This window comes from Mesocricetus auratus, unplaced genomic scaffold (genome assembly GCF_017639785.1).
Source record: "Mesocricetus auratus isolate SY011 unplaced genomic scaffold, BCM_Maur_2.0 Super-Scaffold_2245, whole genome shotgun sequence".
Taxonomy (NCBI): Eukaryota; Metazoa; Chordata; class Mammalia; order Rodentia; family Cricetidae; genus Mesocricetus; species Mesocricetus auratus.
This window is the reverse complement of record NW_024429180.1, coordinates 6,242,628-6,269,628: the sequence shown is the minus strand read 5'-3', so window position 1 is coordinate 6,269,628 and position 27,001 is coordinate 6,242,628. Positions and strand designations below refer to the sequence as shown.

Genomic DNA, 27,001 nt, shown 5'->3' with positions numbered 1-27,001 from the left:
CCTAAGGACTTTGTGATCTGGCCTGACGTTGATGGAATCACAGCTTCGGGTAGCCTGTGTGCCTGAGAAGGACACGCCCCTGTGGGAAAAAATCTACTTGAAGAGTTTGCCAGTTTCCTTGGTGTGAATACCCAGTCTGCGGCTGGTTGCAAACCCAGGCGTGATGTCACGGAGCATGAAGTGACGTACCGTGATAAAGCAGTCCTTCCTTGTAGATGTGATTGTCATGAAAATGCTCAAAAGCATAGACAGCAGAACAGTGATTAGAAAGTAGGACGTTTCATATGTGTGTGTGTGTGTGTGTGTGTGTGTGTAGGGGGAGAGTATAATGTGTTACTGTAAGTATATACAACATAGTTTTTAATGATCATATTTAGCAACTGATTTACAGAATTATTAGAGATTCCTCCCTTCTCCTCATCTCCAGTAGGATCCCATCCCAGCGTACACTGCAGGTCTAGGAAGCTCCCTGGGCTCTCCAGTCTTTTGGGCATTCCCATTACATTCATATCATTCCAACTCCCCGCTCTCTCATCAAAACACTTGTCAGGAGAGCAGGGACACGGCCAAGAGTCATATCCACGTCACTTAATTTGACCAATCTAACACTCGATATGTATTTATTTGTTGAATCATGGGGAGAATGAATGGTTCACAACCATGGTGGTGTGATTCATCTGTTTGCTTACACCCTGCCAAGTGACCTTAACGAAGTTCTTTCAAACAAAGAGCATGCAAAATAATCGTTTAATGGAGAGGCAGAGAGAAACAGGGCTTCCTTTCTCTCCACACACTAAAATATGCTGTGTTGAAACTCTGCCCTCTGCTCATTTGGAAAGAATATCAAGATATCCTGCAGTGTAAGGAATGCACAATCAAAAAAAAATCTAAAGCCAATGGAAAGAATTTGTTTTCATTGAAGGAAGGATTCTAAGAAGTAGGCAATACATCTGACAGATACCCTGGAGCCAAGCTGTTTAAGCCTTGGAAGTAAATTGTTTAAACCTTAACATGTACATGGCAGCCAGCTTTTGAAAAAACCAAAGCCAGTAAGAAGTGACCAAAACAAAAACTCATGACTTGGCTTGATTCAGAGTGCTGAATTCTCTTAACAGGATGCTCAATCCATCCAGGGACTTCGAGTTCGCCAGAGAAGTGAGTTGGCCAGGGAACCACGGCCATCAATCTCTAAGGGAAGAAAAACACGAGTCAGGAAGAAAACAGAAAGAAAGATGATGAGAGAGGAGAGGAAAGACAGGAAGACGGTGGAAGGAGATCATTTTGAAATGATGGGGTGAAAAGACAGCTCCTTAGACAAGGCAATCCGTGAAGAGACTCGCCAACCCAAATAACAATGAAAAGCTGGGAATTGGAAATGTTTGCATCATTAATCTAATGATTCTAAACCAAAGAAAGAATAATTATTAACATCATTAAGCTGCATCCAGATATATGTGACTTAAGACATTAGCAGGAAGCCTTCAGGAACCAGAATAGAAGTGTTGTGAACTTACATCCTGGAGAAAAGTCCCATTTATTGCTAATGTGTAACTCTCCTTGCTACAGGCTTGGTGAAATGTTTTGGGGGAATACTTAAGTTTCTCACGTTTACCTGCATTAATACCTACCTTATTCACACACATGTCCGTCACCACTTCCACTTTGGAGAACTAATTTATTTTTGATTATATGTGTGTCCGTGGGCGGGTATGCACCCGCGGACGCCTAAAGAGGGCATCAGATCAGCTGAAGCTGGACTTTCTAATGGTTGGGAGCCAACTAATGTGGGTGCTGGGAACCAACTCGGGTCATCCTCAACATCCGCGTGTGCTCTTAATCACTGAGCCGTCTCTCTGGTGCCACCACTTGAGAAAAGACCTTGAGCTCTGTGCTAGAGCCTTACGATCTGGGTGATCAGGCATACATGCGGCTGCTGAGGTGGAGGAATGCTGCTGGCCAGGAATTCGACCAGACAAGGATGATACTGGGAACAGCATCTTTGTAAAGAGTCCAAATTTACCACCAATGCCATTGACTGAGCTCTGAATCCAGCCACAGCAATCCCTCCAATCCATTCATGTTTTTCTTTCTTTAGTTTTGGTTATTCACACAGTCTGTGGCTGTCCAGAAAGCTTAAAGGAAACACTATACAAGTAATCACCTGATAAGTTTCTAATTGTGCTTCATTTTAGGTAGCATGATGACATTTTACACCGTGGTATTCCATCTTGCCATGGACATGAATTTACTCTTTTCTCCGTGTATTTATGTTGTATATGCTACCTACCTCTTTTTTTTTCTCCAGATTTATTTTGGTAAAAAAAAATCAGATATAACCTTTCAAAAATTACATTAATGTTTAACATGCATTCAAATAACTTTCTTTTTTTCCAGTTTAAATTTAGATAAGAAACGAGGTTGCTTCACAAGTCAGTTCCAGGTCCCGCTCCCATTCCCTCCCCTCCTCCCGTGCCATCCCCCCAACCCCCCCCCCCGTTATCCCCTCATTCCCCCAGGGAGGGTGAGGCCCTCCATGGGGGTGTCCATAGTCTGTCATTTCATATAGGGCAGGGCCTAGACCCTTCCCCAAGAGTTCAGGGTGAGAGTGCACCTCACATTGTTCTATGGGAGTCCAAAGTCCGTGTGTATACTTGGGATGGGTACTGATCTGCTGCCCAAGGCTCAATAGGTTCCCTAGGCCTCCTCACTGACACCCAGATTTAGGGGGGTATTGATCAGTCCCATGCTGGATTCCCAGGCTGATGCCTGGGATTCAAGAGTTAACCTTTGTCTGGTCAGCTGTTTCTGGGGGTTAAACCAGCCCAGTCTTAATCCCTTTGATCATCAGTCCTCCCTCTCTGTTACTGGCTTTCTTGAGTTCAGCTCAGTACTTAACCGGCCACTAAATGAAGTTTCTGTTTCCCAGGCTCTCTGGCCATAGGATTGTAGGCTGGCACTCCCCAGATCTATGTCTAAAATCCGTATATGAGAGAGTACATGCCATGTTTCTCTTTTTGTGACTGGGTTACCTCACTCAGGATGGTTTCTTCTAGTGTCATCCATTTGCCTGCGAATCTCATGATTCCATTATTTTTTTTCTGCTGAATAGTACTCCATTGTGCTACCTACCTCTTATGTACTTGACAGACATCTTAGTAATGGAGTGACTGTCACTCCTGCAGTGCCCACATTCAAAGAACACCCTTATTTTATTCAGAAATGGACCCAAAACACAAGTAGTGGTGCAAGCAATTTGAATATGCCAAAGATGAGCCAGGAAATTTTAAGGGGAAAAGTGAAAAAAATAATACTTACATATATAGACAGAAAAATACTCTCAACAAGGTTCAGTACTCTGAAGTCTCTGGCATTCTGTGACACTTGGAGGACTACCATAGGCAAAGAGCCTGTGGCTCTAAGCTCAGTCTACCAACCAGAGAGCCAATGTGACTATTTTGTATGTGAGATCTCCCATTTTCTAGGCGGCTTATTAATTTTAATAAGTAGCTCATCAAATGATCAAGAACTGGAGGTTTTGGTTCTAGTTATTAATTTTAGTAAAGTTGTTTATTGGACTTAGCTTTAGCTTGACATAGTATGTGAAGCAAAGATAATGGCGATGTTTTTCATATGAATGCATGCTTTGCTACAGTTCTTCGGGCTGAGGAAGAAATGCACAACCATGGTTTGGAAGAGACAGTTGATTATTCGAGCTAAAGCTGCGGAATGAAGCTGTAGTGAGGGGTCTCCAGTAAACACTCAAGGGCTTCTTTACTTCCCTTCCCTGCTTTTTGTCCCCAGGACAGATAACCACACGCAGGGTAGCTTCTGCAAGCGCAAAATGGGGAGATGATAAAACTTATACTTATTTGTAATTATTCATTTCTGATTTGTAAAGCACACGCTGTATGTTGAAAATGGACAGGAGCTGGGATACAGTGATAAAATATTTAAAATTCTGTCCTTCATAGAGCTTAAATGGCTCATCCGTAGCGCTGTGCAATCCATGCATTTGACATGTTATTCAGCATTTCTCTGAGTAATTATAGATTGTGTCAGTTAACATAATACACCTTTATATTTCATTTTTCAGTGTCTTCTCTAGGCATCATATTTCATCTTTAAAGTGGCTTTAAAATTTGGGAAGGCAAATTGTCCCAGTGTCATCCAGGTTTAAGGTGGAGGATAGAAGCTAGTACTCCAAACTCTTGGGCTCCTGCTAGTGACTTTGCTGTATTGAAAGTTAACTCCTGGAACACTGATATGTAATTACAGGAGTTGTCCCTTATAGAGGAGACCTGAGGGCTTCACTGGTCCATCTGCTAAATAAGGATAGAGCAAGAAGGCGTCATCTGTTGCCTGGTACCTGGATCTTACTCTGCACAGCCTCTAGAACTACGAAAGTCTCTGCTATTTATGAATGACCTAACTGAAGGCCACCATGGCACTTCAGATCTCCTAAACCCTTGCCTGTTACCCCGCAGCTATCTGCCATGAAAATAACAGCCACAACTGGATCCATTATACACAGTCCTGTACTGACTTGCTGGCTCTCTGTTTCCTTGGGTATAGATGTAATAGAGTGAAATTCCCCAGTTACTCTTCTTACAGATAGTGAAGTTATTGGCATTATAATATAAATTAGAATCTAATAAATAAAGAAAGCACCACTTAGTCTCAGAACATCAAGTCTGAGTAAACGCAGGCAGTATTAAGAGTCATCCGTACCATCCACCCCCAACAAGAACATGAGCAAGAGAGAGGCCTGGCTGCCGAGCAGTCTCCCCGTCCAACTCAAACCCCGACACCGATCGTTTCCCTCACAGTTTCCATCCCAGACCCCCAGAATAAAGTAAGGAGGGGGCTTACAGAGCCCTACTCTCTTGAATATCATCAATAAAGTTCAATGCCCCCCCAAAAATAATAACCGTCCATATTCAAAACAAAGCACCAGAGCTCCGCTCTCAGATTTCAGAAGAGCACCTGTTACCCGTGGGTTGTGGCTTAATAAACCCCACTGAGAAGAACATGCAGAGATGGGCATGTATTGAGACAGCCACTGAGACAGAGTCTACCCACAAACACTGCCTCTCAAGTTGCCAATAATGACTTTGGAGAGTATGTAATCAAAGCAGCAGAGGCAAGGCAGGGATCAAGAAGACAGGGAACCGATGTAAGTACCTCTGAAAAGATGAGCAGCGTGTTTGTCTGCGAGAAATATGTTAATATGTTTCAGTGCTTAGGTTCCAAATGCATTCAGAAACCAATGACTAAATGCAAATCTGTTAATAATACATCTCTTACTATTATCCCTCCCTCCTCTCCCTTCTCCTCCCTCCTCTCCCTTTTCTCCCTTCCTCCCCTTTTCCTCCCTCATCCCCCTCCTACCTATAAAACAATAAAATGTCTTTTCCTACAGTGCCTTTCATCTCAAAATACCAGTAGACTTCTGAGACATGATCTTTGAGATCTCCTTAAGGGAGAGGGATCCTTGCGAGGCAGGGAGCTCCCTAAAGTCCCCAGGTATTTTGAATTGGCTATGTAGGAGAGATGATTTCTTTGAATATCCACAGAGTCTGCCTACGTGGACGGTTCTGAATGCTTTCTGGAATTACATAATTATCCCTTTCCACATCCCTTAGAGGCAGAAGGAAATACTGGTGCTGCTTTTCAAAGGGGTAGGTCTAAAGATGTGATCCCCTTTAAGTAGCTTAGCCTACAGTTACAACTTCTGGGAACTTCTGCTTTGTCGTGAAAAAGAAAGACCTTTTTCCTACTTTAACTGAAGGTGGGGTGGCACCATCAACCTCCAAGTGAATTCTATCAGAACCTTGTTTCTCATAGCATGTCTGAGCCCCTGCCCCCACCTCATCTTGGGGTGGAACTTCCTGGAGGAATCCCACAAATAACGTCGTGAACACCTTGGAGCATGTGGCGGCACGAAGCCCCTGCGAATGCTCCTAACGTGACACATGGACTCTGCTGCTTCTGCCGCATCTTTGTGTTGTTACAATTAGCATTGTGTGCAAAGCACAGATCAGGGCCTTGGCCTATGATGGCTCAGTGGATAAGGGCATTTGCTACCCTCCCAGGGCATCTGAACCTCAACCCCAGCTCCAGAGGATCCAATGCCATCTTCTGGCCTTTGTGGGTACCGCACTGGAGTGTATAAACCCACAGGCACATACACACAAGTAAAACACAAGCAGACAAACATCTGGAACAAAAGGGAAAGAAAGGCCAGGTGTTTTCTTCCTCACTCTCCTTTTTTCTTAAGTAAAACTTACAGAAAGTATAAGTCATGGACTTACATAATTATGTAACGATTATCAAGCACTTGTTTTCCAGATAGTGGGTTGTGTGTTCCTGTTTCATAATTTGTGTTTGGTAGCAACCATATGCCACTGTGGTCAATGGTATTCTTATCCCTGCATAACAGAGGAAGGGGGCAACGGTGGCGCAGGCCTTTCATAGCAGCACTCAGGAGGCAGAGTTCAAGGCCACTCTGGTCTACACAACAAGTTCTTCGACATCTAAGGCTGCACAGAGAAACCCTGTCTCAAAAAGAAACCAATACAAAAATACATACATACATACATACACACACACACAAAGTATAATGATAACATACATATATACGTATATTCAGAACAGAGAAGAAAGACTGGGCTCATAGAGGCTCCTCTATTTGCTCACACAGCACAGGCTGTTCTCAGCTCCGTCGATCAGCCGCATCACGATCTAAGTCTGCGTGTCCAGCCCTGATTACTTGATCTACTCTCGTTTAACCTCACGACCTGTCTGTCATAGTATAGGTCCTCATCCACTCCTTTTGTTCAAGATATAAAACCTTTGCCTACCTAGCCACCCAGGGCCCCTACATTCACCTAGACTGAGTCCTTGTGCTCGCAGAGCTATTACAGCAAACTCAGAAAACAGGAATACTCCAAATTTCTGTCCAATAATTCCATTGGTCACCCACCCTGTGAGCCCCATGTTTTCTAAACACCTTTTCCAACCAACAGGGTTACAAGTTGTCTTACTCTCTGCAGGCTAATATGACAAACTGCTGTGAAGACGGTGGCATAAACAACAGTGCCTTCCTCTATAAGGTCACTGATTCTATTTACCACGCACCGTAATCCCATCACCTGAGACACTAGCTATCAATTTAGGGACCTGGGAAGGACACAGGTATGCAGACAGCATTCATTAGATGTGGAACTGTGAATTTCATTCACTTTGGGTGCTCTCAGCTACAGGATGGACTTGTGGGTTGGTTTTTAATTGGTTCTCTATGTGACACTGGCACAGTGTCTTTGGTGGTCCTCCAGAAAAACCTGTCAAGCTGGTATTCAGAATTCGGCAACAGAGATTGTGACCCCAGGCTTGGAATCATCACATGAGAGGGCCTCTCTTATACTGGTTCTGTTTTATTAAGAGCGGAGTAGTATGTCTGCTTAGGGACATTCCAAATTTGAGGTCATTGTGAACAAGGTTTTACGGAAGTTCCCAGCAGATTTAGAGGTTCAGTGATGCTGCGTTATCAAGAGGGGAGAAAGTGAGCATTTTCTTTGGTTAGGATCACAGACCCAGCAATCTCTGCTCTGAAGCCACCCTCAAAAATCTGAGCTGGGCAGAAATAATGGAACGTTACCAGGCGGTATTAGCCAATCTGCTGTCTGTTAATGCCAAACAAACCCACCACGAGATGGGAAACCGCTCCCCGGAACCCACACATACATTCTTTCAGGGAACCCCACATTCCTATGACTTCCCTGGATCCCTAGTGGCTAACTCCTCCCTTCCTGAGGGGTGTGGTGAGGGGGCCCATTAACCCTTTCTGTGCCTGGCCCTTTGGAGTCTCAGCAAGGCCCTTGCTCTTGTTCCCCTGCTGTCTTCATACTTCTTAAAGCCCGCTGTCATTTTTCAAAGCTCTCCCAAGTAGCGCGGTGGACAGATTCCCCTGGAGCTTTGGGAATGTTAAGGCCCTCCATCAGAGGTGACCTTGCTACAAGGAAGTGATTTAAGCACTGGGGAGGGAGGGCCCCACTATCTTTATCACACTGGTTACGCCATCAACCTCAGAAATTGTGAGAGAGAAGAATAATCAATAGTGTGTTAAGACCAGCCTCCAAGAATGCCAAGACAAAGTATCCCTGTGCTATAAAATGCTGAGCTGGAGGAGAAGTTCGAATGCACAAAAGAGAAATTAGTTGTAGTGGTGAAGCAAAATGAATTGTGTCTCAAGATGGAATTTGTCATTGGGAATGGCACTCAAGGGCTCTCTGCGTCCTTCAGCGCCTTCGCATAATATGCGGGGTGAAAAATGCTCCAGGTTAAACAACACAGAATCAAATAACAGCGCGGGAATGAACGCACTGGAAAATATGTATATGCAGGTTAAGAATTAGCACAAGTAGGTATTGGGGAAAGTTTCCTTGGTTTAAGTTAAAATGCAATTGCTTCATTTTCTCCTTTCCCTTCCCTCTCTCCAACACTCCCAGGTACTCAGTGTTCTCTCTCAAATTCATGACCTCTGGCGTTTTTTTCTCTCTCTCTTTAATTCTTATTATACACATTCTTTTCCTAAATACATAGCTAAGCCTATAACTACAACCTGCCTAGTAAATATAAAGTTACTTGGGTGTGTATGATGTCAGGGCTGACTATTTGGTGTTGGATAATCCGTTGGGGACCTCCGTCTTGGGAACGACTCTGTCTCAGCCTCAGCATTCCTTAGTGGCCTGTAGATTTCGGTGAGGGCCCGAATCCTATGAGATTTCCCCCTACCATGTTAGCATGTTGCTGACATCGCTCTTATTCTTGGGCTTGCTTGGACAGCCATGCTGTTGAGACTTCACAGGTTTAGCTTCCCTGCATTTCGGGAGAGGAAATCTCACAACAGACATTCTGTTTCTCCTGTGGTTACCATCTTTCTACCCTGTTCTTCATTGATGTTCCCTGAACCTTACGTGAAAGAATGAGCCTGAGTACCACGTGCATCAATGAGGCTGGGTACCAGGCGCATCAATGAGATTGAGTAACAGATGCATCAATAAGACTGGGTACCAGATGCATCAATGAGGCTGGGTACCAGATGCATCAATGAGCCTGGGTATCAGATGCATCGATAAGGCTGGGTACCAGATGCATCAATGAGACTGTGTACTAGGTGCATCAATAAGGCTGGGTACCAGATGCATCAATGAGACTGGGTACCAGATGCATCAATGAGGCTGGGTACCAGATGCATCAATGAGCCTGGGTATCAGATGCATCGATAAGGCTGGGTACCAGATGCATCAATGAGACTGTGTACTAGGTGCATCAATAAGGCTGGGTACCAGATGCATCAATGAGACTGGGTACCAGATGCATCAATGAGGCTGGGTACCAGATGCATCAATGAGATTGGTTAACAGATGCATCAATAAGACTGGGTACCAGATGCATCAATGAGGCTAGGTACCAGATGCATCAATGAGGCTGGGTACCAGATGCATCAATGAGCCTGGGTATCAGATGCATCGATAAGGCTGGGTACCAGATGCATCAATGAGACTGTGTACTAGGTGCATCAATAAGGCTGGGTACCAGATGCATCAATGAGACTGGGTACCAGATGCATCAATGAGGCTGGGTACCAGATGCATCAATGAGATTGGTTAACAGATGCATCAATAAGACTGGGTACCAGATGCATCAATGAGGCTAGGTACCAGGTGCATCAATAAGGCTGGGTACCAGATGCATCAATGAGACTGGGTACCAGGTACATCAATAAGGCTGGGTACCAAACCCCTTTTGTCTGCACCTTGATTACTTGCCGTTTTCTGTAATGGTCTCTACCTGTTGCAGAAAACTTTGTTGCTTGTGGGTATAAAGAGAAATAGTTAGAACACAGTAGAGATTTGCAAGGCTCGTAAAGTGGTGGCTATCGGTTCGTCTTCAAGATCCATGACCTCACTAGCCCCTGGTAGCTGCCTGGGTTTTCAGTATCTGGCATTATTCTTTTTAAAAAAAGTATCTGAGAGAAAACTGTATACAAGTGTTAGAAACACAAAGTTACAAGGAAATGTGTTCTGAAAAGTGTTGTTATGTGTCTTAGGGTTCTGTAGGTGAAAAAAATTCTATAAAGTGAATAATATATAGAGATATATAGATATGTGGGATTTATAAGAGTGGCTTATAAACTGCTGTCCAGCTATTTCAACAATGGCTGTCAACCAAGGGAAGGTCTAAGAATTCGGTAGTTGTTCAGGCCATAATGCTGGATGTCTTAGCTGGTGTTCAGTACATCCTGGAACCTTGAAGGATGAGGCTCTCATGTCAGTGATGGAGTGGACTTTCCAGCGGGAGTGAGAACAAGCAGACAAAGAAAACAGGTTCCCGTCTTCCATGTTGGTATATAGACCATTCGCAGAAGGTGTGGGCCAGATTAAAGGGGGGGTTCCCACCTCAAAAGAATTGGACGAGAAGTGGGTCTTCCACTTCAAAGGATTTCATTAAGAGAGAAAAAACCCTCCCAGGCATACCCAGCTACTTGAGTTTTAGCTAACTCCAAATGTAGTCAACTTGACAACCAAGAACAGCCATCACAATCCACCCCTTCTCAACTTGACACACAGTCATATCTCCTTGCATCATACTTAATTCCTAAATGAAAACAATACTTAGGTTATAATTACAGCTAACATGATATAACTATGCCATATACAATTGCAAACACATTAACCAGGTCACAATTATGCCTAGTATGATATAACTGTCCTTGTACAACCTCAAACACGTTATAAATTTCAGAATAGGTGGCAATGTCCCTTGAGGGACACTCTTTTAGTATCTCAAACTTAAATATGATAACCACTGATATTTTCTTGATTGATGTTGTATTACATGATAAATGGAGGGACAAACCCAGATATCTATACAAACATATTCTTAACAAAATACAACAGAAGAACTCATGTCAGTTATAAGCTCATTTCTGTAACTGATCACATGACCTCAGCTGGTATTTAGAACTGCCTTCCTCTACTGTCTATGCTGTATTTCCTCCACCCTCTGCAAGCGCCTCAGCAGGCTGTGGCTCTCATGCTGGGGGAGTGGCCCACATCTTCCTTCCTAATGGGTCTGTGCCCTTGGTCATCCTGCCTGGGTTAGTCCGTTGTACTTTCCCACTGACTTTAATCACAGGGCATAGTAGCACCAAGAGATGCCGTAGATAAGGATCTCCTGTACTGCAGACATAATCCTACTTACCTCCATTGTAGAGAGGCAATCCAATTTCCCCATGGCAATGTGGACCAGTCACCCCTCCTAACACTGTTATTCCTTTCTTAGTCTGTTTGTTTAAGGGCATTAGAAGCCCAAAGCGACCAGGGGCATGTCTGACCTTCCAGTTCAACGGAATGTTTGTTGAGTCTCCAGGAAGGGGCACACCCACCTTTGGAACCAAACCTTCTAGGCCAGGAGAACTTAAAGGCAGGGAACGGGAAGCAAAATTTTTCCTAGCAACTAGAACTATCCCTCCCTGATGCCTTGACCTGTGGACCCTGGCTATGGAAGAAACAGTACCATATACTGGACACCGATTAAAAGCATATCCCAACTTTGGAGAACCTTGCCCCAGCCCTCCATGCTACTGCCACCTAATTGGAGATGTAACTCCATCTTTCTATGAGGCCAGCTGCTTCAGAATGGTGGGAAACACAGTAAGACCACTGGATTCCAGGACAGTATTGTATAGAATACCTTGATGGTGGTGAAGATACTCTGCAAGTGCTTGGATGGTGGTCCTGGGGCCACAAAGGTGGATCCATGCCACGAATAAATATCTGCTCCAGTAAGGATGAAGCACTGCTCTTTCTACAGAGGAGTGATCCAATGACATCCACCAAGTCATCGGCTAGTCCCCCAGGGAATGGTGCCCTAAATGCAGCTCAGTGTTCATCTCTGCTCTGGGCATTGCTGCAGCTAGGTCAGCCTTGGGGAGTGGAAGTCCATGTTGTCAAATCAAGACATAACCTCCATCCCCACCGCTACTCTGTTCACGCGCCCATTGGGCAAGGAAGGGATGTCTGGGAGAAAAGCCTGACTGTCCCCAGAATGGGTCATCCTATCTGCTTGGTTGTTGAACTTCTCTGTGGAAGCCACCTTTTTGGTGACCATTTACGTAAGGCACAGATGTCTTCACACCCCTCACCCACTCAGAGAGATTGGACCACACTTATTTCTTCCCCGGGTGTCTCCCTCACCAACTGTCCCATCTTCTTCTTCCCAAGCCCCTTTACCATTCAGCCAGTCCATTGGCTGCAGCTCACAAATCAGTGAACAACCGCGTCTCTGACTCTTCCCCCTTCCAAACAAAAATATATGGCCATGCGTGCTGCCCGAAGTGATGGCCCCTGTGAGGATTTCCCTCCACTGGTTTCTTTCAGGTTGTAATGCTGCAGTTCTGAGTGGTGCCTGTGTAGCACGCTGAATCATCAGTAGGTCAGGCCCCAGTATTCTCTCCCTCAGCCAAAAGACCCAGTTAAAAGTGGGCCTTTTCGATTCAAATTATATATATATATACATATATATATAATTATGCATACATATATATACATATATATAATATATATCCCTCTCAGGTGTACCTCAATGTTTGGGTTTTAGGTGATTCCAGATGTAGTCAACCAAGAATAGCCATCTCGCTATATCCCTGGAAGTCTGGGAAAGGGATTATCTCTTGATAACTGGTACAAAGGAGAAAAAAAAACATCTAGCAATAGTGAAGAAAATGCTCCCACACCAACCTGAGTGGAATCACTGTGGATAAAGATTGTCATCTCAGTCCCTAAATTCATTACAATAAAAGTGTTTGATTTCCCACAGCAGCCCTAACTGTGACATGAACAGCTGTCAACAAAATTAGAAGAAAATGCCATTATGTGGATTTCACCCACATTTTCTTGTCCTGTTTCCACACCATTGCTCAGGAGAATATTTTCAAAAAGTTCTTCCAGAAAAGGTTTCCATTATTCGAAAGGGAGCCCTCCCAAATCAGGTGACTTTGGCAAGCCACACATGAAATATACTTGTAATGTTAGGTGACATGGATCCCAAACACTTGTTTACCGAATGCCAAACCCAGGCACACCAGAGAGTCTGGGCCACAGTTGGTTTAGTACCGAAACCGTGCTATGAAGAGTCTGTTATCATCCCCGTATTTAATGGTTGGCTACTGCTATTTTGCAGTGGTCGTGTTCCACGCGGTCATGAGAACTGACCTGGCAAATGCTGGGTCCTAGTTCCTAAGAGAAATCCCAGGATTAAAGGCTGCTGCTTAGCATACGACAAACCAACTGGACGCATGTCTGAATTCGTTTTTATGTGAAGAGTGTGTGTTATCCTTGCGAGACACACCACTTCCCTTCCTGGTGTCCGGCACATCAGACAGTGCCTAAGCTCCGTCGACATCAGGGACCCATTTATCCAGGGAAATCACAGAGAAAGCACGCACAGTGTAAGAACATGGGTTAAGTCGGCCACAAGAAGGCCTGTTCTTCACAGCATGGCATGGAGACTAGAACAGAGAGGGCCTTAATTCAGTGTCAACCTGAGAACATGCAATCGGGTCACACTGTAAATATGAAATTTGTAGATAATGAGGACCAGCTCTGTGTGGTTAACCTGTGAGCAGGACATGCATAGAGGTGGTCACTCTGTATTCGTGTGGCAATTTTTTCCTACTGGTGTCTATACATCCTTAAATTAAAAAAGTAGAAATTAGAGATTTTTTTATGGAAGGAAGAATGTCACGAAAAAAAAAAGTGTGCAGGGACCTGTATTGCTTGCTTTGGTTTGTGAGTTTAACGCCAACTTCGTGTCGACGCTCTGTCCTAGGTTTTCCAAGGCTGTGGCCAGCCCAAACCTGCTCCAGCCCTCAGATCTGCTCGCTCGGCTCCAGAAAACTTTAACACACGCTTCCGGCCCTACAACCCTGAGGAAAGACCCACAACAGCAGCGGGCACGAGCCTGGACCGGCTGGTGAGTAGTCCGGTCGACGACTGTGGGACCAGCTCAGGGTTCGGGCGTGGGACTCCTAAAGTTGGCTGCTAAAGCAATCTTATTCTTGTACCTGCTTCTGTTCTCAATTAGAGGGTTGACAGGAAAGGACTGTTTTCCTTTTAGATCATGGATTTCATTATTTAGGAACCCTTAAGACTGCTTACTAATCCGCTACTGCGGTGACAAAGAGTCCAACTTCATATTTCTTCTGAAATGTTTCTCTGAAAGCCCGCTTGCTGGGTATTTGAGATGTGTAATTACAAAACCATATTTCTAACTCATGTGCTTCACTTCTTTTCTTCAAATGCTTGCTTATATGATTATAGCATCCTGTCATTTTATTGCCATTTCTCATATGCTAAGTTTTCTGTTCGGAAAGTTTCTTTCAGGATGTCCCAAATTAATGTTACTTTTTTCTTTCCTAAATGTCTTTTTAAAAATAGAGATTTTAGGACCATTTAAATGTGTCTCAGGGACTGGGTGGCTTTTATTTCAGAAAAAAAATGTATCTGGTGATAGCTAGTATACACATAATAAATATAGTTTTTAATGTGTTTTTTAAAAACAAGTTTGGCATAAAAATTAAGAGCTCCTAGTTTCAAAGAAATATGGCCCGATCATTTCCAATTCAATGTTTCCAATTCATAATGCAATAACCAGTCCACACACCTGTGCTGTTAGCGCGGTGAGCGTTGCTTTGCCAATTACCTTGATGTAAAATTAGCAGATAAAACCCTGGGGTCACGCAGCATCTGAACCACGTCTGACTGTGTCATATAAACTCAATCTCGAGGATTGTTGGTTGTGAAAAAGCAAGGAGGTCATATTACACACTTAGGTTAAATTGCATTAAATTTGGACACGGTAGTGATATCTATGACCATTAGTCCCTGTTATGAATGGCTTTATGGTTTTAGTTAATACCCCTTCTACAGTATAGAACGTGTTAGATTAGATTGGTTGTATTTGGCCTCCGTGTAAGTACATCTCAGCATTCCTACCCATAAAAAAAATCAGATGAACATAACAACATGAAGGTCTATCCATTAAGAGTCGAAGCGAGAGAGTAGCTGCTCTCATTAACGGTTAAATTACGCTTTGGATTTATTACCCTTTATTAGCAAATAAAATCCTTCTTCAGCACAGGTTTTGGAAAAGGAATCATGTGCGTGATTGCTTCGTCCTACACCCCCCCCCCCCCCCGGTTTTGTCCACTCCTGTCCTCTATCACATTTTCATAGTTTTTCCTTGAAGCAACCAACTCTACTCTGCCAACCGATGACTTGGTCACCTTTTTCCAAGAATGTCGGTTTTCTGTAGAGAGCATTGTTTGGACTCTACTTTACAAAACACTTTGTGTCTCTCTGCACAGAAACATTTGCCGAGTACAGGTTTGGTCTCACTTTAGTTAGCATGAACTCCGTCATGAGAGGAGGTTAGGACTGTCAAGACTTCCACCAGCCCCGGTTTAAACTGGAACACAGCATCAGATGAGTCTGTTTTAGGCATCTCAGGTACAAAATTATGCCCACAGAGGACAGTTTTGTCTTACATACCTCAAAAATCTCTCACAGGAAGCTTCCTGTTAAATCTTCTTACCACAATAGGTGAATAAATTTCTTAAAAAGCAAGGAGGTCATATTACACACTTAGGTTAAATTGCATTAAATTTGGACACGGTAGTGATATCTATGACCATCAATGAATATTTTTCCTTTGAAACAGAGACTCATTCTCTAGGCTAAGTAAACACATATCCTTAAATGGAGAAAATAAAATTAGGAAAAACAAACAAACAACAACAACAAAACAAAATCCTGCTGCTCCATACAGTATTATTGCAGTAAAAGACAAACTAAATAAAATACAGCACTGACAATTCCATGACGTTCAAAATCTGACGTATATGAAAGCTGGGATTTGAGCCTTAAAACTAAAACTAATAATAATAATAAAAAACCTTCACCAAGTAACCTTCAAAATGCACCCCCTGAAGGAGTTCAGGAACAGCAAACTGATTGAAGACATTCTCTTTTATGTCCATCAATCTTTTTCAAACAATAAATGACAATGGTTAATCACTTGTCACATGTGAAAACCCAAGGCCAGCCTGAGAGCATAGGTATTCACACCAGGACCTAAATGTGGTGTACAGCACAGTGTTCTCTCCATCAGCTCTAACACCCATGTCCTCCCAGGCATGACCTCGGGCTGTGTACATGAGAACCGCAGTTTTGTTCATACTCTATGCTGTGAGATTCTGATCACCTCGAATCTGAGACTTAGCCATGTGTGGCAGCCAGCCTCCTTCCAATTGCTCTCCTTTGCTCCTAAGTTCAGTCGTCCCACATCAAAACATGTTCTACTGTGGCTGTCCTTAAGACATAGACCACTGGCCCCAAGTTCCCATCAGAGCCTCCCTTGCAGCCTCTGGCTTCCCCCAAGGCATTTTTCTCTTTAAGCGCTTGCTTGCCTTCTGAAGAGGCAAGTGTGGTCTTTCATGGACCTATTCAAGGGGAAACCCTGATGAATTCTCCAGAAGGGTCTGTCCTCTGTTGCAGCCTGTCCCACTGTTTATAAACAAGCCTTGTGAGACCCACTCCTTTTTAAATTTTGCCCGGAAAAAGATATTTCCTGAATATTTATAGGAAGCATGTGTCCCAGAAAAGGCAGAAATTGGAAAAGACTTCTCTGTTTCAGCAGAGAAAAATGTTTTAAGAGCCGACATCAAAAGAGCTTTCCACTCACCCACCTGAAAATCGCTTCGTTCTGAAGCTCCTGAGGGTGGCTTCTCGACACCTTTTAAATTAGTGCCTGTGGTGTTGACTCTGGGATCTGTTGGTAAATGTTAGTGTAAAACTGTGTTTTTATGTGAGCTGGTAACTACGGGGTTTGTTTTAGAAATAAAGGTCTCAAGCCCCGAGTCACTGCTAAAACTCACAGAGTCCGGAACAAGCATGGTGTCTTTCACAAGGCCCAGTGCCTTCCTAAGGAGCTTGGAAATTCTCCTATCACAATGAAAAGTTTCCCTTTGCCCTTAGAAAGTTGCGGGGGGCCTAAGATGCTGTTGATGGTAGCCAACAGCCTTCAAGCATGTTAAAGATTGAATTTGTATAAGTTCAGCTGCTGCTAGAAATCTGGCTTTGGGGGAAGTATCAGAGTCCTCACTGCCCATCACGTGGTCTACCTAACAGGCTGTCCCCCCCCCATCGTGTCTCACCCCAGCAGTTCTCCTGTGCCCAGTTAAGGGGGCCAGAGGTCATGGTTGGCACTCTGAAGGGGTAACTCCTGTTGGTAAATTTACCCTCCTTGAATCCCCGAAACACCTGGATGTAAGGCTGTGATTGTAGAAAGTCGTCCCCCGCCCCCAATGGAAACATCAGGCTCGACACTAATTCAGCACGAAGCTGCTGCTTTCAGGTCTGAGCGCACAGAGGTGTGGAGCGCCGGGCCTCCCGAAAGGCAATTAGACGAGGAGCTCAGAAAATTAGAGCACAATGTGCTCACACTGAACACGCAGGCAGGGACTGTCTGTTACTTACAGCAGCGTTTTCATTAGGGCCAAGCTGAACTCTAAATTACAGCCCTTAGAGGAATGTGGTTTATAAAAGTCAACCTTAAGGAGAAAAAAAAAGAGAGAGAGAAACTTGGAAGCTAACTCATCAGGTTGTGATGATTTAATCCAAAGCAACTCCAGTAAGTATCTCACCTGGTCCCGGTATCAAGATTTCCTTGTTGTTCTCAGAGTCACTAAGGCATGAGGGCAGGGTGGACAGAATGTCAGCCAACCAACCGGTGAATCTACGCTTTATGCCCGTGCTGTGCTATGATGTATAAAATAATCTCTCTTTCTTTTTCTTTTGAATCTGTCTTCCTCTTGCTTCCCAGAGGACTGTGTGGAGGACCATGCAGCATAGTGTAAGCACTGGTCTCGTTCTTTTGTTCATCCTATTTGTCAAGAGTGTTCCTGAGAAATGCCTCCTTCCCCTTTGACCCCAACCCTAACCCCTTCCCTTTACCTGGGATGAGTTGACCACTGTGCAGGGTCAACTTGTTTCCTGGTTTCCTCTCTGCTTGCTATTTATGGCTCGTAACTGCTTTGGTATTCTTTCCCAATGGCAAGGTTTCCAATTTAATCTTCGTGGGCTACTGCCGCATTTGGTAGCTGATTTACATCCTATTGCAATGCTCAGACTATTGTCATCTGCCTGAAAAACTAGCCCATCCCAGTGGGCTAGATGGGCCTATTCTTCCTGTGCTGAGACGATAATTACCTCGCTGATAATAAAAAACAAACCGACATCGATTCTCATGCACAAGGAGCTAATTTTTCCATTAGCAGGGACTTGGAGAATTTAAGGGCTTAAAAATAGTTTATGGTACAAAGTGTTTTCTCCATGCATATTGTTGTTGATTGTATTTGAGCGTACTGGGGGTGCTATTTTAGTTTGGTTTTGTTGTTGTTCATTCGTTTGTGTGTTTGAGAATTGTGGGAGGGAGTACTGGATAGTGTTTTATCTGAAAGTGACCTGTATTGGGCTGAGGACAAAAACTCTAGGTTGCCTTGACTGTTCCCATTAACTAAAACATTATAGAATATGGTTTTCACAATGCTATTTCATGAGAACCTGTATACTCAAGCCAACAGTGTGGTAGCAGTTCAAAGCCAGCCAGAGCTACCCCGAGAGTCTGAGGCCAGCCTGGGGCTACACATTTCACAGTTTCACAAAGACCTGTACAATACGTGTGTCCTGGGACCAGGAACGGAGGTGTCTGTCTCTGGAGGAGTACGTGTTTACTGAGTGAGCATTCCCATGCTTTAACGGTGTTCTGCCTTAACCTAGGCGGTTTACTAGTACTGTGTGAGAGCTCACCTTCGGAATTCATTTATTTCAAAGAGAGCCTGTCCCTGCTGAGTAGTCACCCACCCACCCATGATTACATCCTAGCACAGGGTGCTTGGGGGAAGCAAGAGGACCCAAGAGACAGAGAGACCAGAAGACAGAGGACTCTGGTATGAGAGGCGGCCAAGTTGGGCTTCTGTCAGTTTGGCCAAATGAACAGGCAGAGCAGCTGCAGCCAAGTGTGATGCTTTCTCTTCCGATTTGTTCCTGCAAAGGAGCCAGGGTGGCCTCCTCCGCAGGTGGTTACCATGACCTTGTAGCTCCACCTCTAGAAACGCACCTTCCTCCAGTGTGCTGGGAGGAATGTCATCACACCAGTACCCCTAGTCTGCCTGCTGGACCTCCCCTGTGTACTGTCACCAAACATCAGAACCCTAAATTCAGTTGTTGACGGGATCTTTAAAAAAAATCTGCTGCATCTTCTTCAATTCATTGGTATTTAGTAGAAGCAAACATGTTATTAATAATACCACTTAAAGGCTTGAGTACCGGCAAAACTCCCATCAAGTTATGCCCTTTGGTACCACAGTGCTGGCCCGAGGTCCACTCTCTCCAGCATTGGGAGAGGGAGGCAGAATGGGGAGGGGAAGGGGAAGGGGATTGGGGAGGGGAGGGGAAGGGGAAGGCACCGCTTTAGTGTTTTATGCTTTGAAAGTAAATGGATGTGGCAGCAAACGTCCTGGACTTGTTTTCTCATCTGGTGGCTAACGCCATTTTCAGAGTAAAATGCTAGTCATAAAAAATGTTCTCCCATGCCTCTCTGGGGCCATTTGGATGTGATTTAGGAAGCCTGGGCTGTAAGGACTGGGAAACAGTTGTTCATTTCAAATTGCCATGGCTTTTCACTGCCACCTCAAAGGAGTCTGCATCCGCATCCGGCGAGCTCCACCACTTTGCATTTCAAAAGGGAATCAAGCTGGAGTTAAGAAACCCTTTTATTTTCTAGGGGTTCAGCACCTCTCTTTAGGGTGGAACTGACCCTTCTACTGTCTGTCCCAGACAGACACACACTCATACACAGACACACACACATACACAGACACACACAATAGACACACACTCATAAACAGACACACACACAAACACACACACAGACACAGACATACACACTCATACACAGACACACACACATACATGCAAGCAGACGCACATATAAACATACACATACAGACACAGACACACAAACACACAGATACAGACACAGACACACACACAGACACACACACAAACACATACACAGGCACACACAAACACACACTTTGCTCAGCCTGAGTGAGAAAAAGTAAAACATCCCTAACAACAGTAAAACCAGCCTCTGTACTTTAATTAGTTTCCTAAAGACAAATGGGTCAAAGTTAGGTTGGCTTCCAGGCTCTGCTGCAGCTGAGTAAATTATGCCCCATTCACCCCTGTGAAGAAACCACTACTGCTCAATCCCCTTCGGATCATGGGCTGCCCTGTCTTGCCTGAACCTGCTTTATCTGTTTGCCACAAAACCCCACTGAGACCCCCAGTTTCATTTCCACCAATTGGAAATAACAGCAGCAAAATGCAGTGTGCTTTCAAAGCCAGGAGAAAAACAGAAACACATGAAAACCATCCCACCCGACTTACCCAGACTGTTCCTTGCTGTTCTACTGACAACATGCGCAGCATGGGGCTGCAAAGAAATGCCTTTCCCATTGAGCGGGTTTGCCCTTGACTGGGCCCAAGTGGGGCCTCTCGGAAGATGCCCATGAAAGGGGTGACTTGTCTCCACGATCTTCTGCTTACTCTGTGGCTTTGAAGGATGTACAAATCCAAGTCGATGGTGAGCGCCGCTGGAAGCCCACCGAAAGACTGTTGTGGTGGAACCCTCTGCTCCTACTGGCAGACACTAGACCATTTCTACCTCTGTGGGGAGCATCATAGGAGAGTGGAAATAAAGCGGGCTTGCACACCACCAGGAGAAAGAGGACAACTCAGAGACCTGGCCATGTAGCTTCCTGGGACATGACACACAGTTAGTCACCATCACTGCTTCAAAGACAAGTCCAGAGGGGTCTACGCATCCTGGCAGCATCGTAAAAACATGCACGCTTTCAAAAGGGAGCCTTTTGCACAGTTTTTATTCAGTATGAGTGGTCTAAAATCAGTCTTTAGGCTATCCACGCCCCCCAGGAAAAAAAATCCCGTTCAACTCTGCTAAATGTTCCTCTGACTTCATAGACACGTAAGTAAAAACGTTGGTGATCTGCGTGTCCTTAAAATGAAATGCTCCGTGCTCAGACTTACATACAACTATTATCGATAGTTTTATAGCCCTGTTTTATAGGATGTCAATATATTTACTTTCTGCTTCGGACATTAAAGTTTCTTTCAGGATTCCTAGACTTCAGCTAAAATCCAAATTGATGCATTCTATACTTCCAATCAATCCACACGTGTAGGTATTGAATTCTTCCCTGTCGCATAGCACTTAGTAAAGCTCCCTGCCACATAAGTTCTACTTTACAGGGAGATGTTAGTGCTGGCGTCATCAACAAGGGAAGGTTACTTTGCTTTTTATGTCAGTCAGATCCGCTCTGTCTTCTCCAGGGAACAGTAGCTACCATAGGGCTTCCTAAACCATTAGCACACCCACAGTAAATAGGGATTTGATTTCACATTCGAGGATAGACTACACCAAACAAAATGGAGAAGGTATATTAACAAATGAATAATTATGGGTAAAATATGCAAATTGCGGGCATTAAACATCTGTAGCATCCCTGACACGGGCTGTGTCTAACAGCTCATTTTCTCTTTCACAAAGTAGAACTTTCTATCCGAGTCTTGGACAGATTAAGTGGAAACTTTGCTGTTAGTTATAAACTACTCAAATGAAGAAGTCCATCCACCCACTTCTTCCTAGTATCTTCCGTTATCAATAAATGAAACTGATGTTTCAGTGAACTGATCAAAAAAAAAAAAAGAAACTTAGCAAGCCAACCACACTAAACTGCTTATTAAAATGGTTTGTTCATGTGACATGTCAGTTCACATGAGCCTTTTATTACATGTTGCTCCATTTCCAGACCTTTTTGCCATGGAAAACCCGCAGTAATATTTCTTCTGAGCTGTCTGAGACATTTGCTCCCCAACTCCCCGATATGACGTCCATGCTTATGAGTGGTAGAGCTGGAGAAATGGGATATTTCGTATCCACCAGCTCTATTTGCTGTCTAATCAATCAGCTTCTAGCCGACTCTAGGGCCCATGGAATGTATTTTAAGGCACTGGGAATTTGGCCATTCCCATAACATACTTGGACACTCTTTACTGCTGGCAATAACCCTCAGGCATAAACATTGTAGAGAAACCAGATGAAAAGAAACCCAGATGAGTGAAAATTAACTTCCCCTTCATAAATGTTGAAGGTAGAGAGATACCTGCAATATGCAATAATTCTATACTTGAGTTCATTCACCGTCACCGTCATCAAAATACCTGATTCCACAGGTATTTTCTTACAACTTCAAGACTGGCCAAATACTAGAAAATGGATGCACTATGAGGGACAACTCCATGATTGTCATCTTGCAAAAGCTTGGGGAGAGGATGTTGGCATGTGTGTGATATCTTCAGAATAGTTTTCAATGCTATGCTGATCTAGATGAACCACAAAGAAAAAAGACAAGGAAAAGCTGTGCCCGAGCATAGCCCCACAGTGGTGCAGTGTTCGGCCTTAGCTCCCACAGGGTCTCTGGGTTGTTTGTCAGCTGATAGCCACAGGTGCATCCTGTTTTCTAGTCCTAATTGGTTTACTGCCCCCTCCTTGCCTCACTGACATCAACAGCTAGCACGAGGAAAACACAACCTCTTTCACCTGGGGTTTTTCCACTGTGCTGTAAGCCTGTATATAAGGCTGCTCCCTCTCTTAGAGAGAGAGGGGGAGGAGGAGAGGGAGAGGGAGAGGGAGAGGGAGAGACGTCTTGACACTTGCAGTAAAGACACTTAGGTGTGGCACACACACACACACACACACACAGACACACACACACACACACACACACACGCATTAACCTGGCAATAAAGGCGGCAGATGCATTCTTAGCCCAAACGGTTGGACGTCTTGTCTTTCATTTCCCAATACCTCAGACTTGTTCGTGGCGTGGACGCCACAGTGCACAAACACATTGACTTCTTCTTCTTCTTGTCAAATGCCCACTGGTTGACTATGGGTCTGCAGCACCCTTCCTCCAGGACCATGGGGGACAGAGACGCTGCTAGACAGAGCTTCACAATCAAACTTCTTATGTGGCACTGGTTGGAGAGCGTGAGGACAGTAGCTGTGAATGTCTCCACCTGGAAGGAATGCGTCACCTCCCTCAGTCATCTCTAATTGGCCAAAGTGGGTCATGTGACCAGGGGAGCCTTCCAAAAGTCAGTGATGGATTCTGGTGTGTATCTCACCCAGTTAGAAAATAGACATGTCCGTGACAACAACGCCATCTCTTTCTTTCTTTTTAAAACCATATTGTTTGAGATTCTCACACATGCACAAAGTTGTTCAGGGACACTCCCTACTCCCTCCCCCTCCAAATTCCCTACACCCTTCAGTCACCATTTTTAAACCGACAATCTCACTCCCTAACACAAGCCTCGAGTTGGAAACACACAGAGTAGTCAGTCACTGTTCATTCAAGAAGTATTTGTTGGCTCTCACGCGACAGAGTCAGATCTCACAAATCCGTGGAAAACGAAAAAACAATTAAATACAAATTAAATCAGAACGTGCCGTAATGGTTGGCATGCCACGTGCTGATCCTTTTTTGTGCCTTTGAAGGAATGAGCGTGGACAGAAATGGGGAGGCGGGTTGTAACTCAGCGGGAGAGGTCTTGCCTTCCCAGCAAGTGCAAATATTCCGAGTTCAGCATCCAGGACCGGCAAAAACGAAAAGTGTGGGCGCTGCCCCAGCACAGCAGAGGCTCTGCCTAATCCACTGGGCATTCTGACATCAGCGGCTTATGAGGCCCCTCTGAACTTCGAATTCAGTCCTGCGTCAGCCGCAGCAGAGACAACTCACCCCAGATCTGATGTTAGTGTCTCAAAGAGGGATGTAAATGCTACTGCCGAGGAGTAGGAGAAGAAGAGGCCATAGGGAGACGTTGTTTATTACTGGCATTTAAGCGTCTTTTGGATCCAGACAGTGCATATTCTCAATGCCGCCTCCATGTCTCAGACTGAAGAGTACCTATCTTTTGTGACTTCCTGTCATGTTAGCTTAGGCGAGGCAGCTTTTCTGCTTCGCTCCTTTCTGGGTCAACCTCGTTGGAACAAATCAAACTGTTCCCTCTTCCGCCCTCTTTCATTCATCACCATTTAAGATTCCTGAGAAGCTGTGTTCTGGAACCTGCCCTTGTCTCCTCTTACAGCACTGGTTTATCTCTGCGCTGTGTCCATGAAGGAGAATACTTTCTACAGGTTAATCAGGGAAATTGCAGAGACAGACAGCAACAGCAAACGTATCGATTGCAACGAAAAGTCTAGGGAATGTATGTGTGTCTTTGGCTTCTGCACGAAGCCATTTGCAAAAATCTGAGAGCTTTGATCCTACTGGGAGAAAAATTACAATACAAATTCATAAATTATTTATGTGTAATGAGGCAGGAAACCGATGACTTTGTAAATTTTATTCTAAAGGATTTTGACCTCAGAAAACTCCCCCAAAGGAGCTGGCATTCATTTCTGTGAAATATACTCATCTATTCGCTTGAAAAGATGAGCACTTCCTGTGTTTCTCTTTTCCAGCTCTCTAAGTGCTAGGGAAAAGGGGCCTGAGTTGGAACAGCACTGGGAAAGAAACAGAGACAGCAAGCTGCTTTAATTGATCTCATGTAAAATACCAAGACCCAGAGGCTGTCTGTAGAACAAGACACACATTGCTTGGGAAAAGCAAGCCTTCTGTTTGTGCCTGTTCTCGAGGAGAAGACACTGCTTAGAAGTCCTCATCCTCTCATCCGTGCAGACTTCTTAACAAAGGCAATCCAGTTATAAGCTTTTTAAACTTCCATTTAAAAAAATTGTTCTGGGTGGCAAGATGGCTCAGCGGTTAAAGACACTTGACTCCCATGGGTGACAGCCTGAATTCAATGCCTGAGGTACACGTGTAGAGAGCAGAGAACTTACTCCAGCAAGTTGTTCTCTGACCTGCACATGCACGCGCTCACACACACACACACACACACACACACACACACACACTAACATAGTTTAAATTTTCAAGTCCTCCTTCTCTGTGTCCTTTGTCCTACAATAGTATTACAAGTGTAGATGTAAACTGTTTTTGCTTATTTGACTGGGGTAAGCTGAGATTTCTGAATCTGGTCACTTTTCTCATTATTCTGGAAAATTCTAAGCCATTGTATCTTTTCAAATATTGTTCAAGCCTACTTCATTTTCTTCCCCTGTTCCTACCTCATTGCTGTGCTCTCCACAACCCTTAACCCATGACGAGGCTCTGTCCCTCCCCTCCTCAGCTGATGAAAGCTTTCTCCCATGATCCATAGTTTTCCATGTAATCCATCTGCGTACACGGAGATTGCTGATCTCCAGTGTTTATTTCTTCCTTCCAAATATGCTGGCCTTAACATCCTGCTGCTTCTCGTGTTCCTAATTCTGTGTTTCCCATTTGAAAGACATTCACTGAACACTTAGATTTACACTTTGAATGTTGAAGAGTTTACTGGTCTTGTCAAATAGGGCTGCAGATTCTCAGGAATAGTACTTTATTTCTTTGTATTCCAACCATGTGTGTGTGGGGGGGTGTATTCCTCGAACAATCAGTAGATCTTTTTTGGCCTGTGTTGAAGGTTATAGGCACCTCATGCCCACCCTGAAGGTTCCCCCTTATGCCCCCAGTAGTGTTTACTGGGGCACTGTTGCAGCCTCATCACCCAAAGCCTTACTTTAATCTTCTGTCCTTTGCCAAACCTACAGATGGAGTAAAGCCAAAGCTTAAGGCATCTACATCTGAAGAATGTCCTTCTGGCAAAAGCCAGCCTCAGTGCTCTTATTCCTAGTATAGAGTCTTCGCTTCATGCCTTTGAAGATTTCTTACTTTCTTGCCAACCTGTTGACTCCTTAAAAACGTAATTTCTATGTTTTATGTGGTAGTGTTAGTTGGTTTTAGTAAGCAGAGCTGTTAGGGGATCCAGTTTCTATATTTCCCGAGAAATGCACAGAAACACACACACACACACACACACACACACACACACACACACACACACTCGGTAACTTCCTCCTCCAGGAATGTGTTCAGATCCTTAAACCTACTGAAATGTCCATTTTTCATCAGAGCATTGCAATAATTTTTTACGTGGGTCCTCTATTTCTGATAACTTTTCTAGAAAGTATTCCATTGAGCTACAGGGTAGTTGGTGTTGCTTGGCTAGCATAATTCCAGGTACCTACATGAACTCCTGATCAGCAAATTCCACAGCCCCAACTCTGTGGCTCCAACAGGACCAAGCCTGAGCCTCTTGACCTAACTCCTTTGTTGGAACAAGGTCTCACAATGCTTAACACCTAAGCTTCTAAGCTTCTAGAGAGACAGACGAGACACACACACACACACACACACACACACACACACACCTCTAGAACTCCTTACTGGTAGGTTTCTCCCATGGCAAATTCTCACTAAAAGATGCCACTCCTTACCAAGAGCCTTCACAAAAGCAAACCCAAAGAGACCATTCATGACATTTTTGGGCTGGCAGCTGGAAAGCCCCTCCTCCATATACTTACCAACCCAGGCCAACAAGGCAAAGGAAAAATCACCAACTGAGCTGTCAGCTCTGGAATGTGGGGTGGTAGCAGTCATTGGGAAACACTGCTTATGCCGTGATATCCAGTTGCTTGTGCTGGGTACGTCAGTTTGCAAGGAGTAAGTCTAATGTCCTTGCCGAGCCACGCCTTGCCTTAACCCTTGTCATTATTTCCAGTGTTAGCAGGGATAGCAAGCAATAGTAGACTCTCCGCGGCTACCAACAACAGCATTCGGCTGAAAAGA

At 44.4% G+C, this 27,001-nt stretch overlaps 1 protein-coding gene across 2 annotated transcripts in view; it reads left to right on the top strand.

Moving 5' to 3' along the window:
• Nucleotides 1–27,001, top strand: part of Gpc6 (glypican 6) — a 979,345-nt gene that overhangs the window by 884,259 nt on the left and 68,085 nt on the right. The window contains exons 6-7 of one of the 2 annotated variants that reach the window (XM_005079406.4): nt 13,894–14,037; nt 17,947–17,976. In XM_005079406.4, coding sequence (XP_005079463.1) covers nt 13,894–14,037; nt 17,947–17,976 — 174 coding nt within the window. The remainder of the gene's footprint in view (nt 1–13,893; nt 14,038–17,946; nt 17,977–27,001) is intronic. The other variant, XM_005079407.4, reaches the window with a different exon arrangement.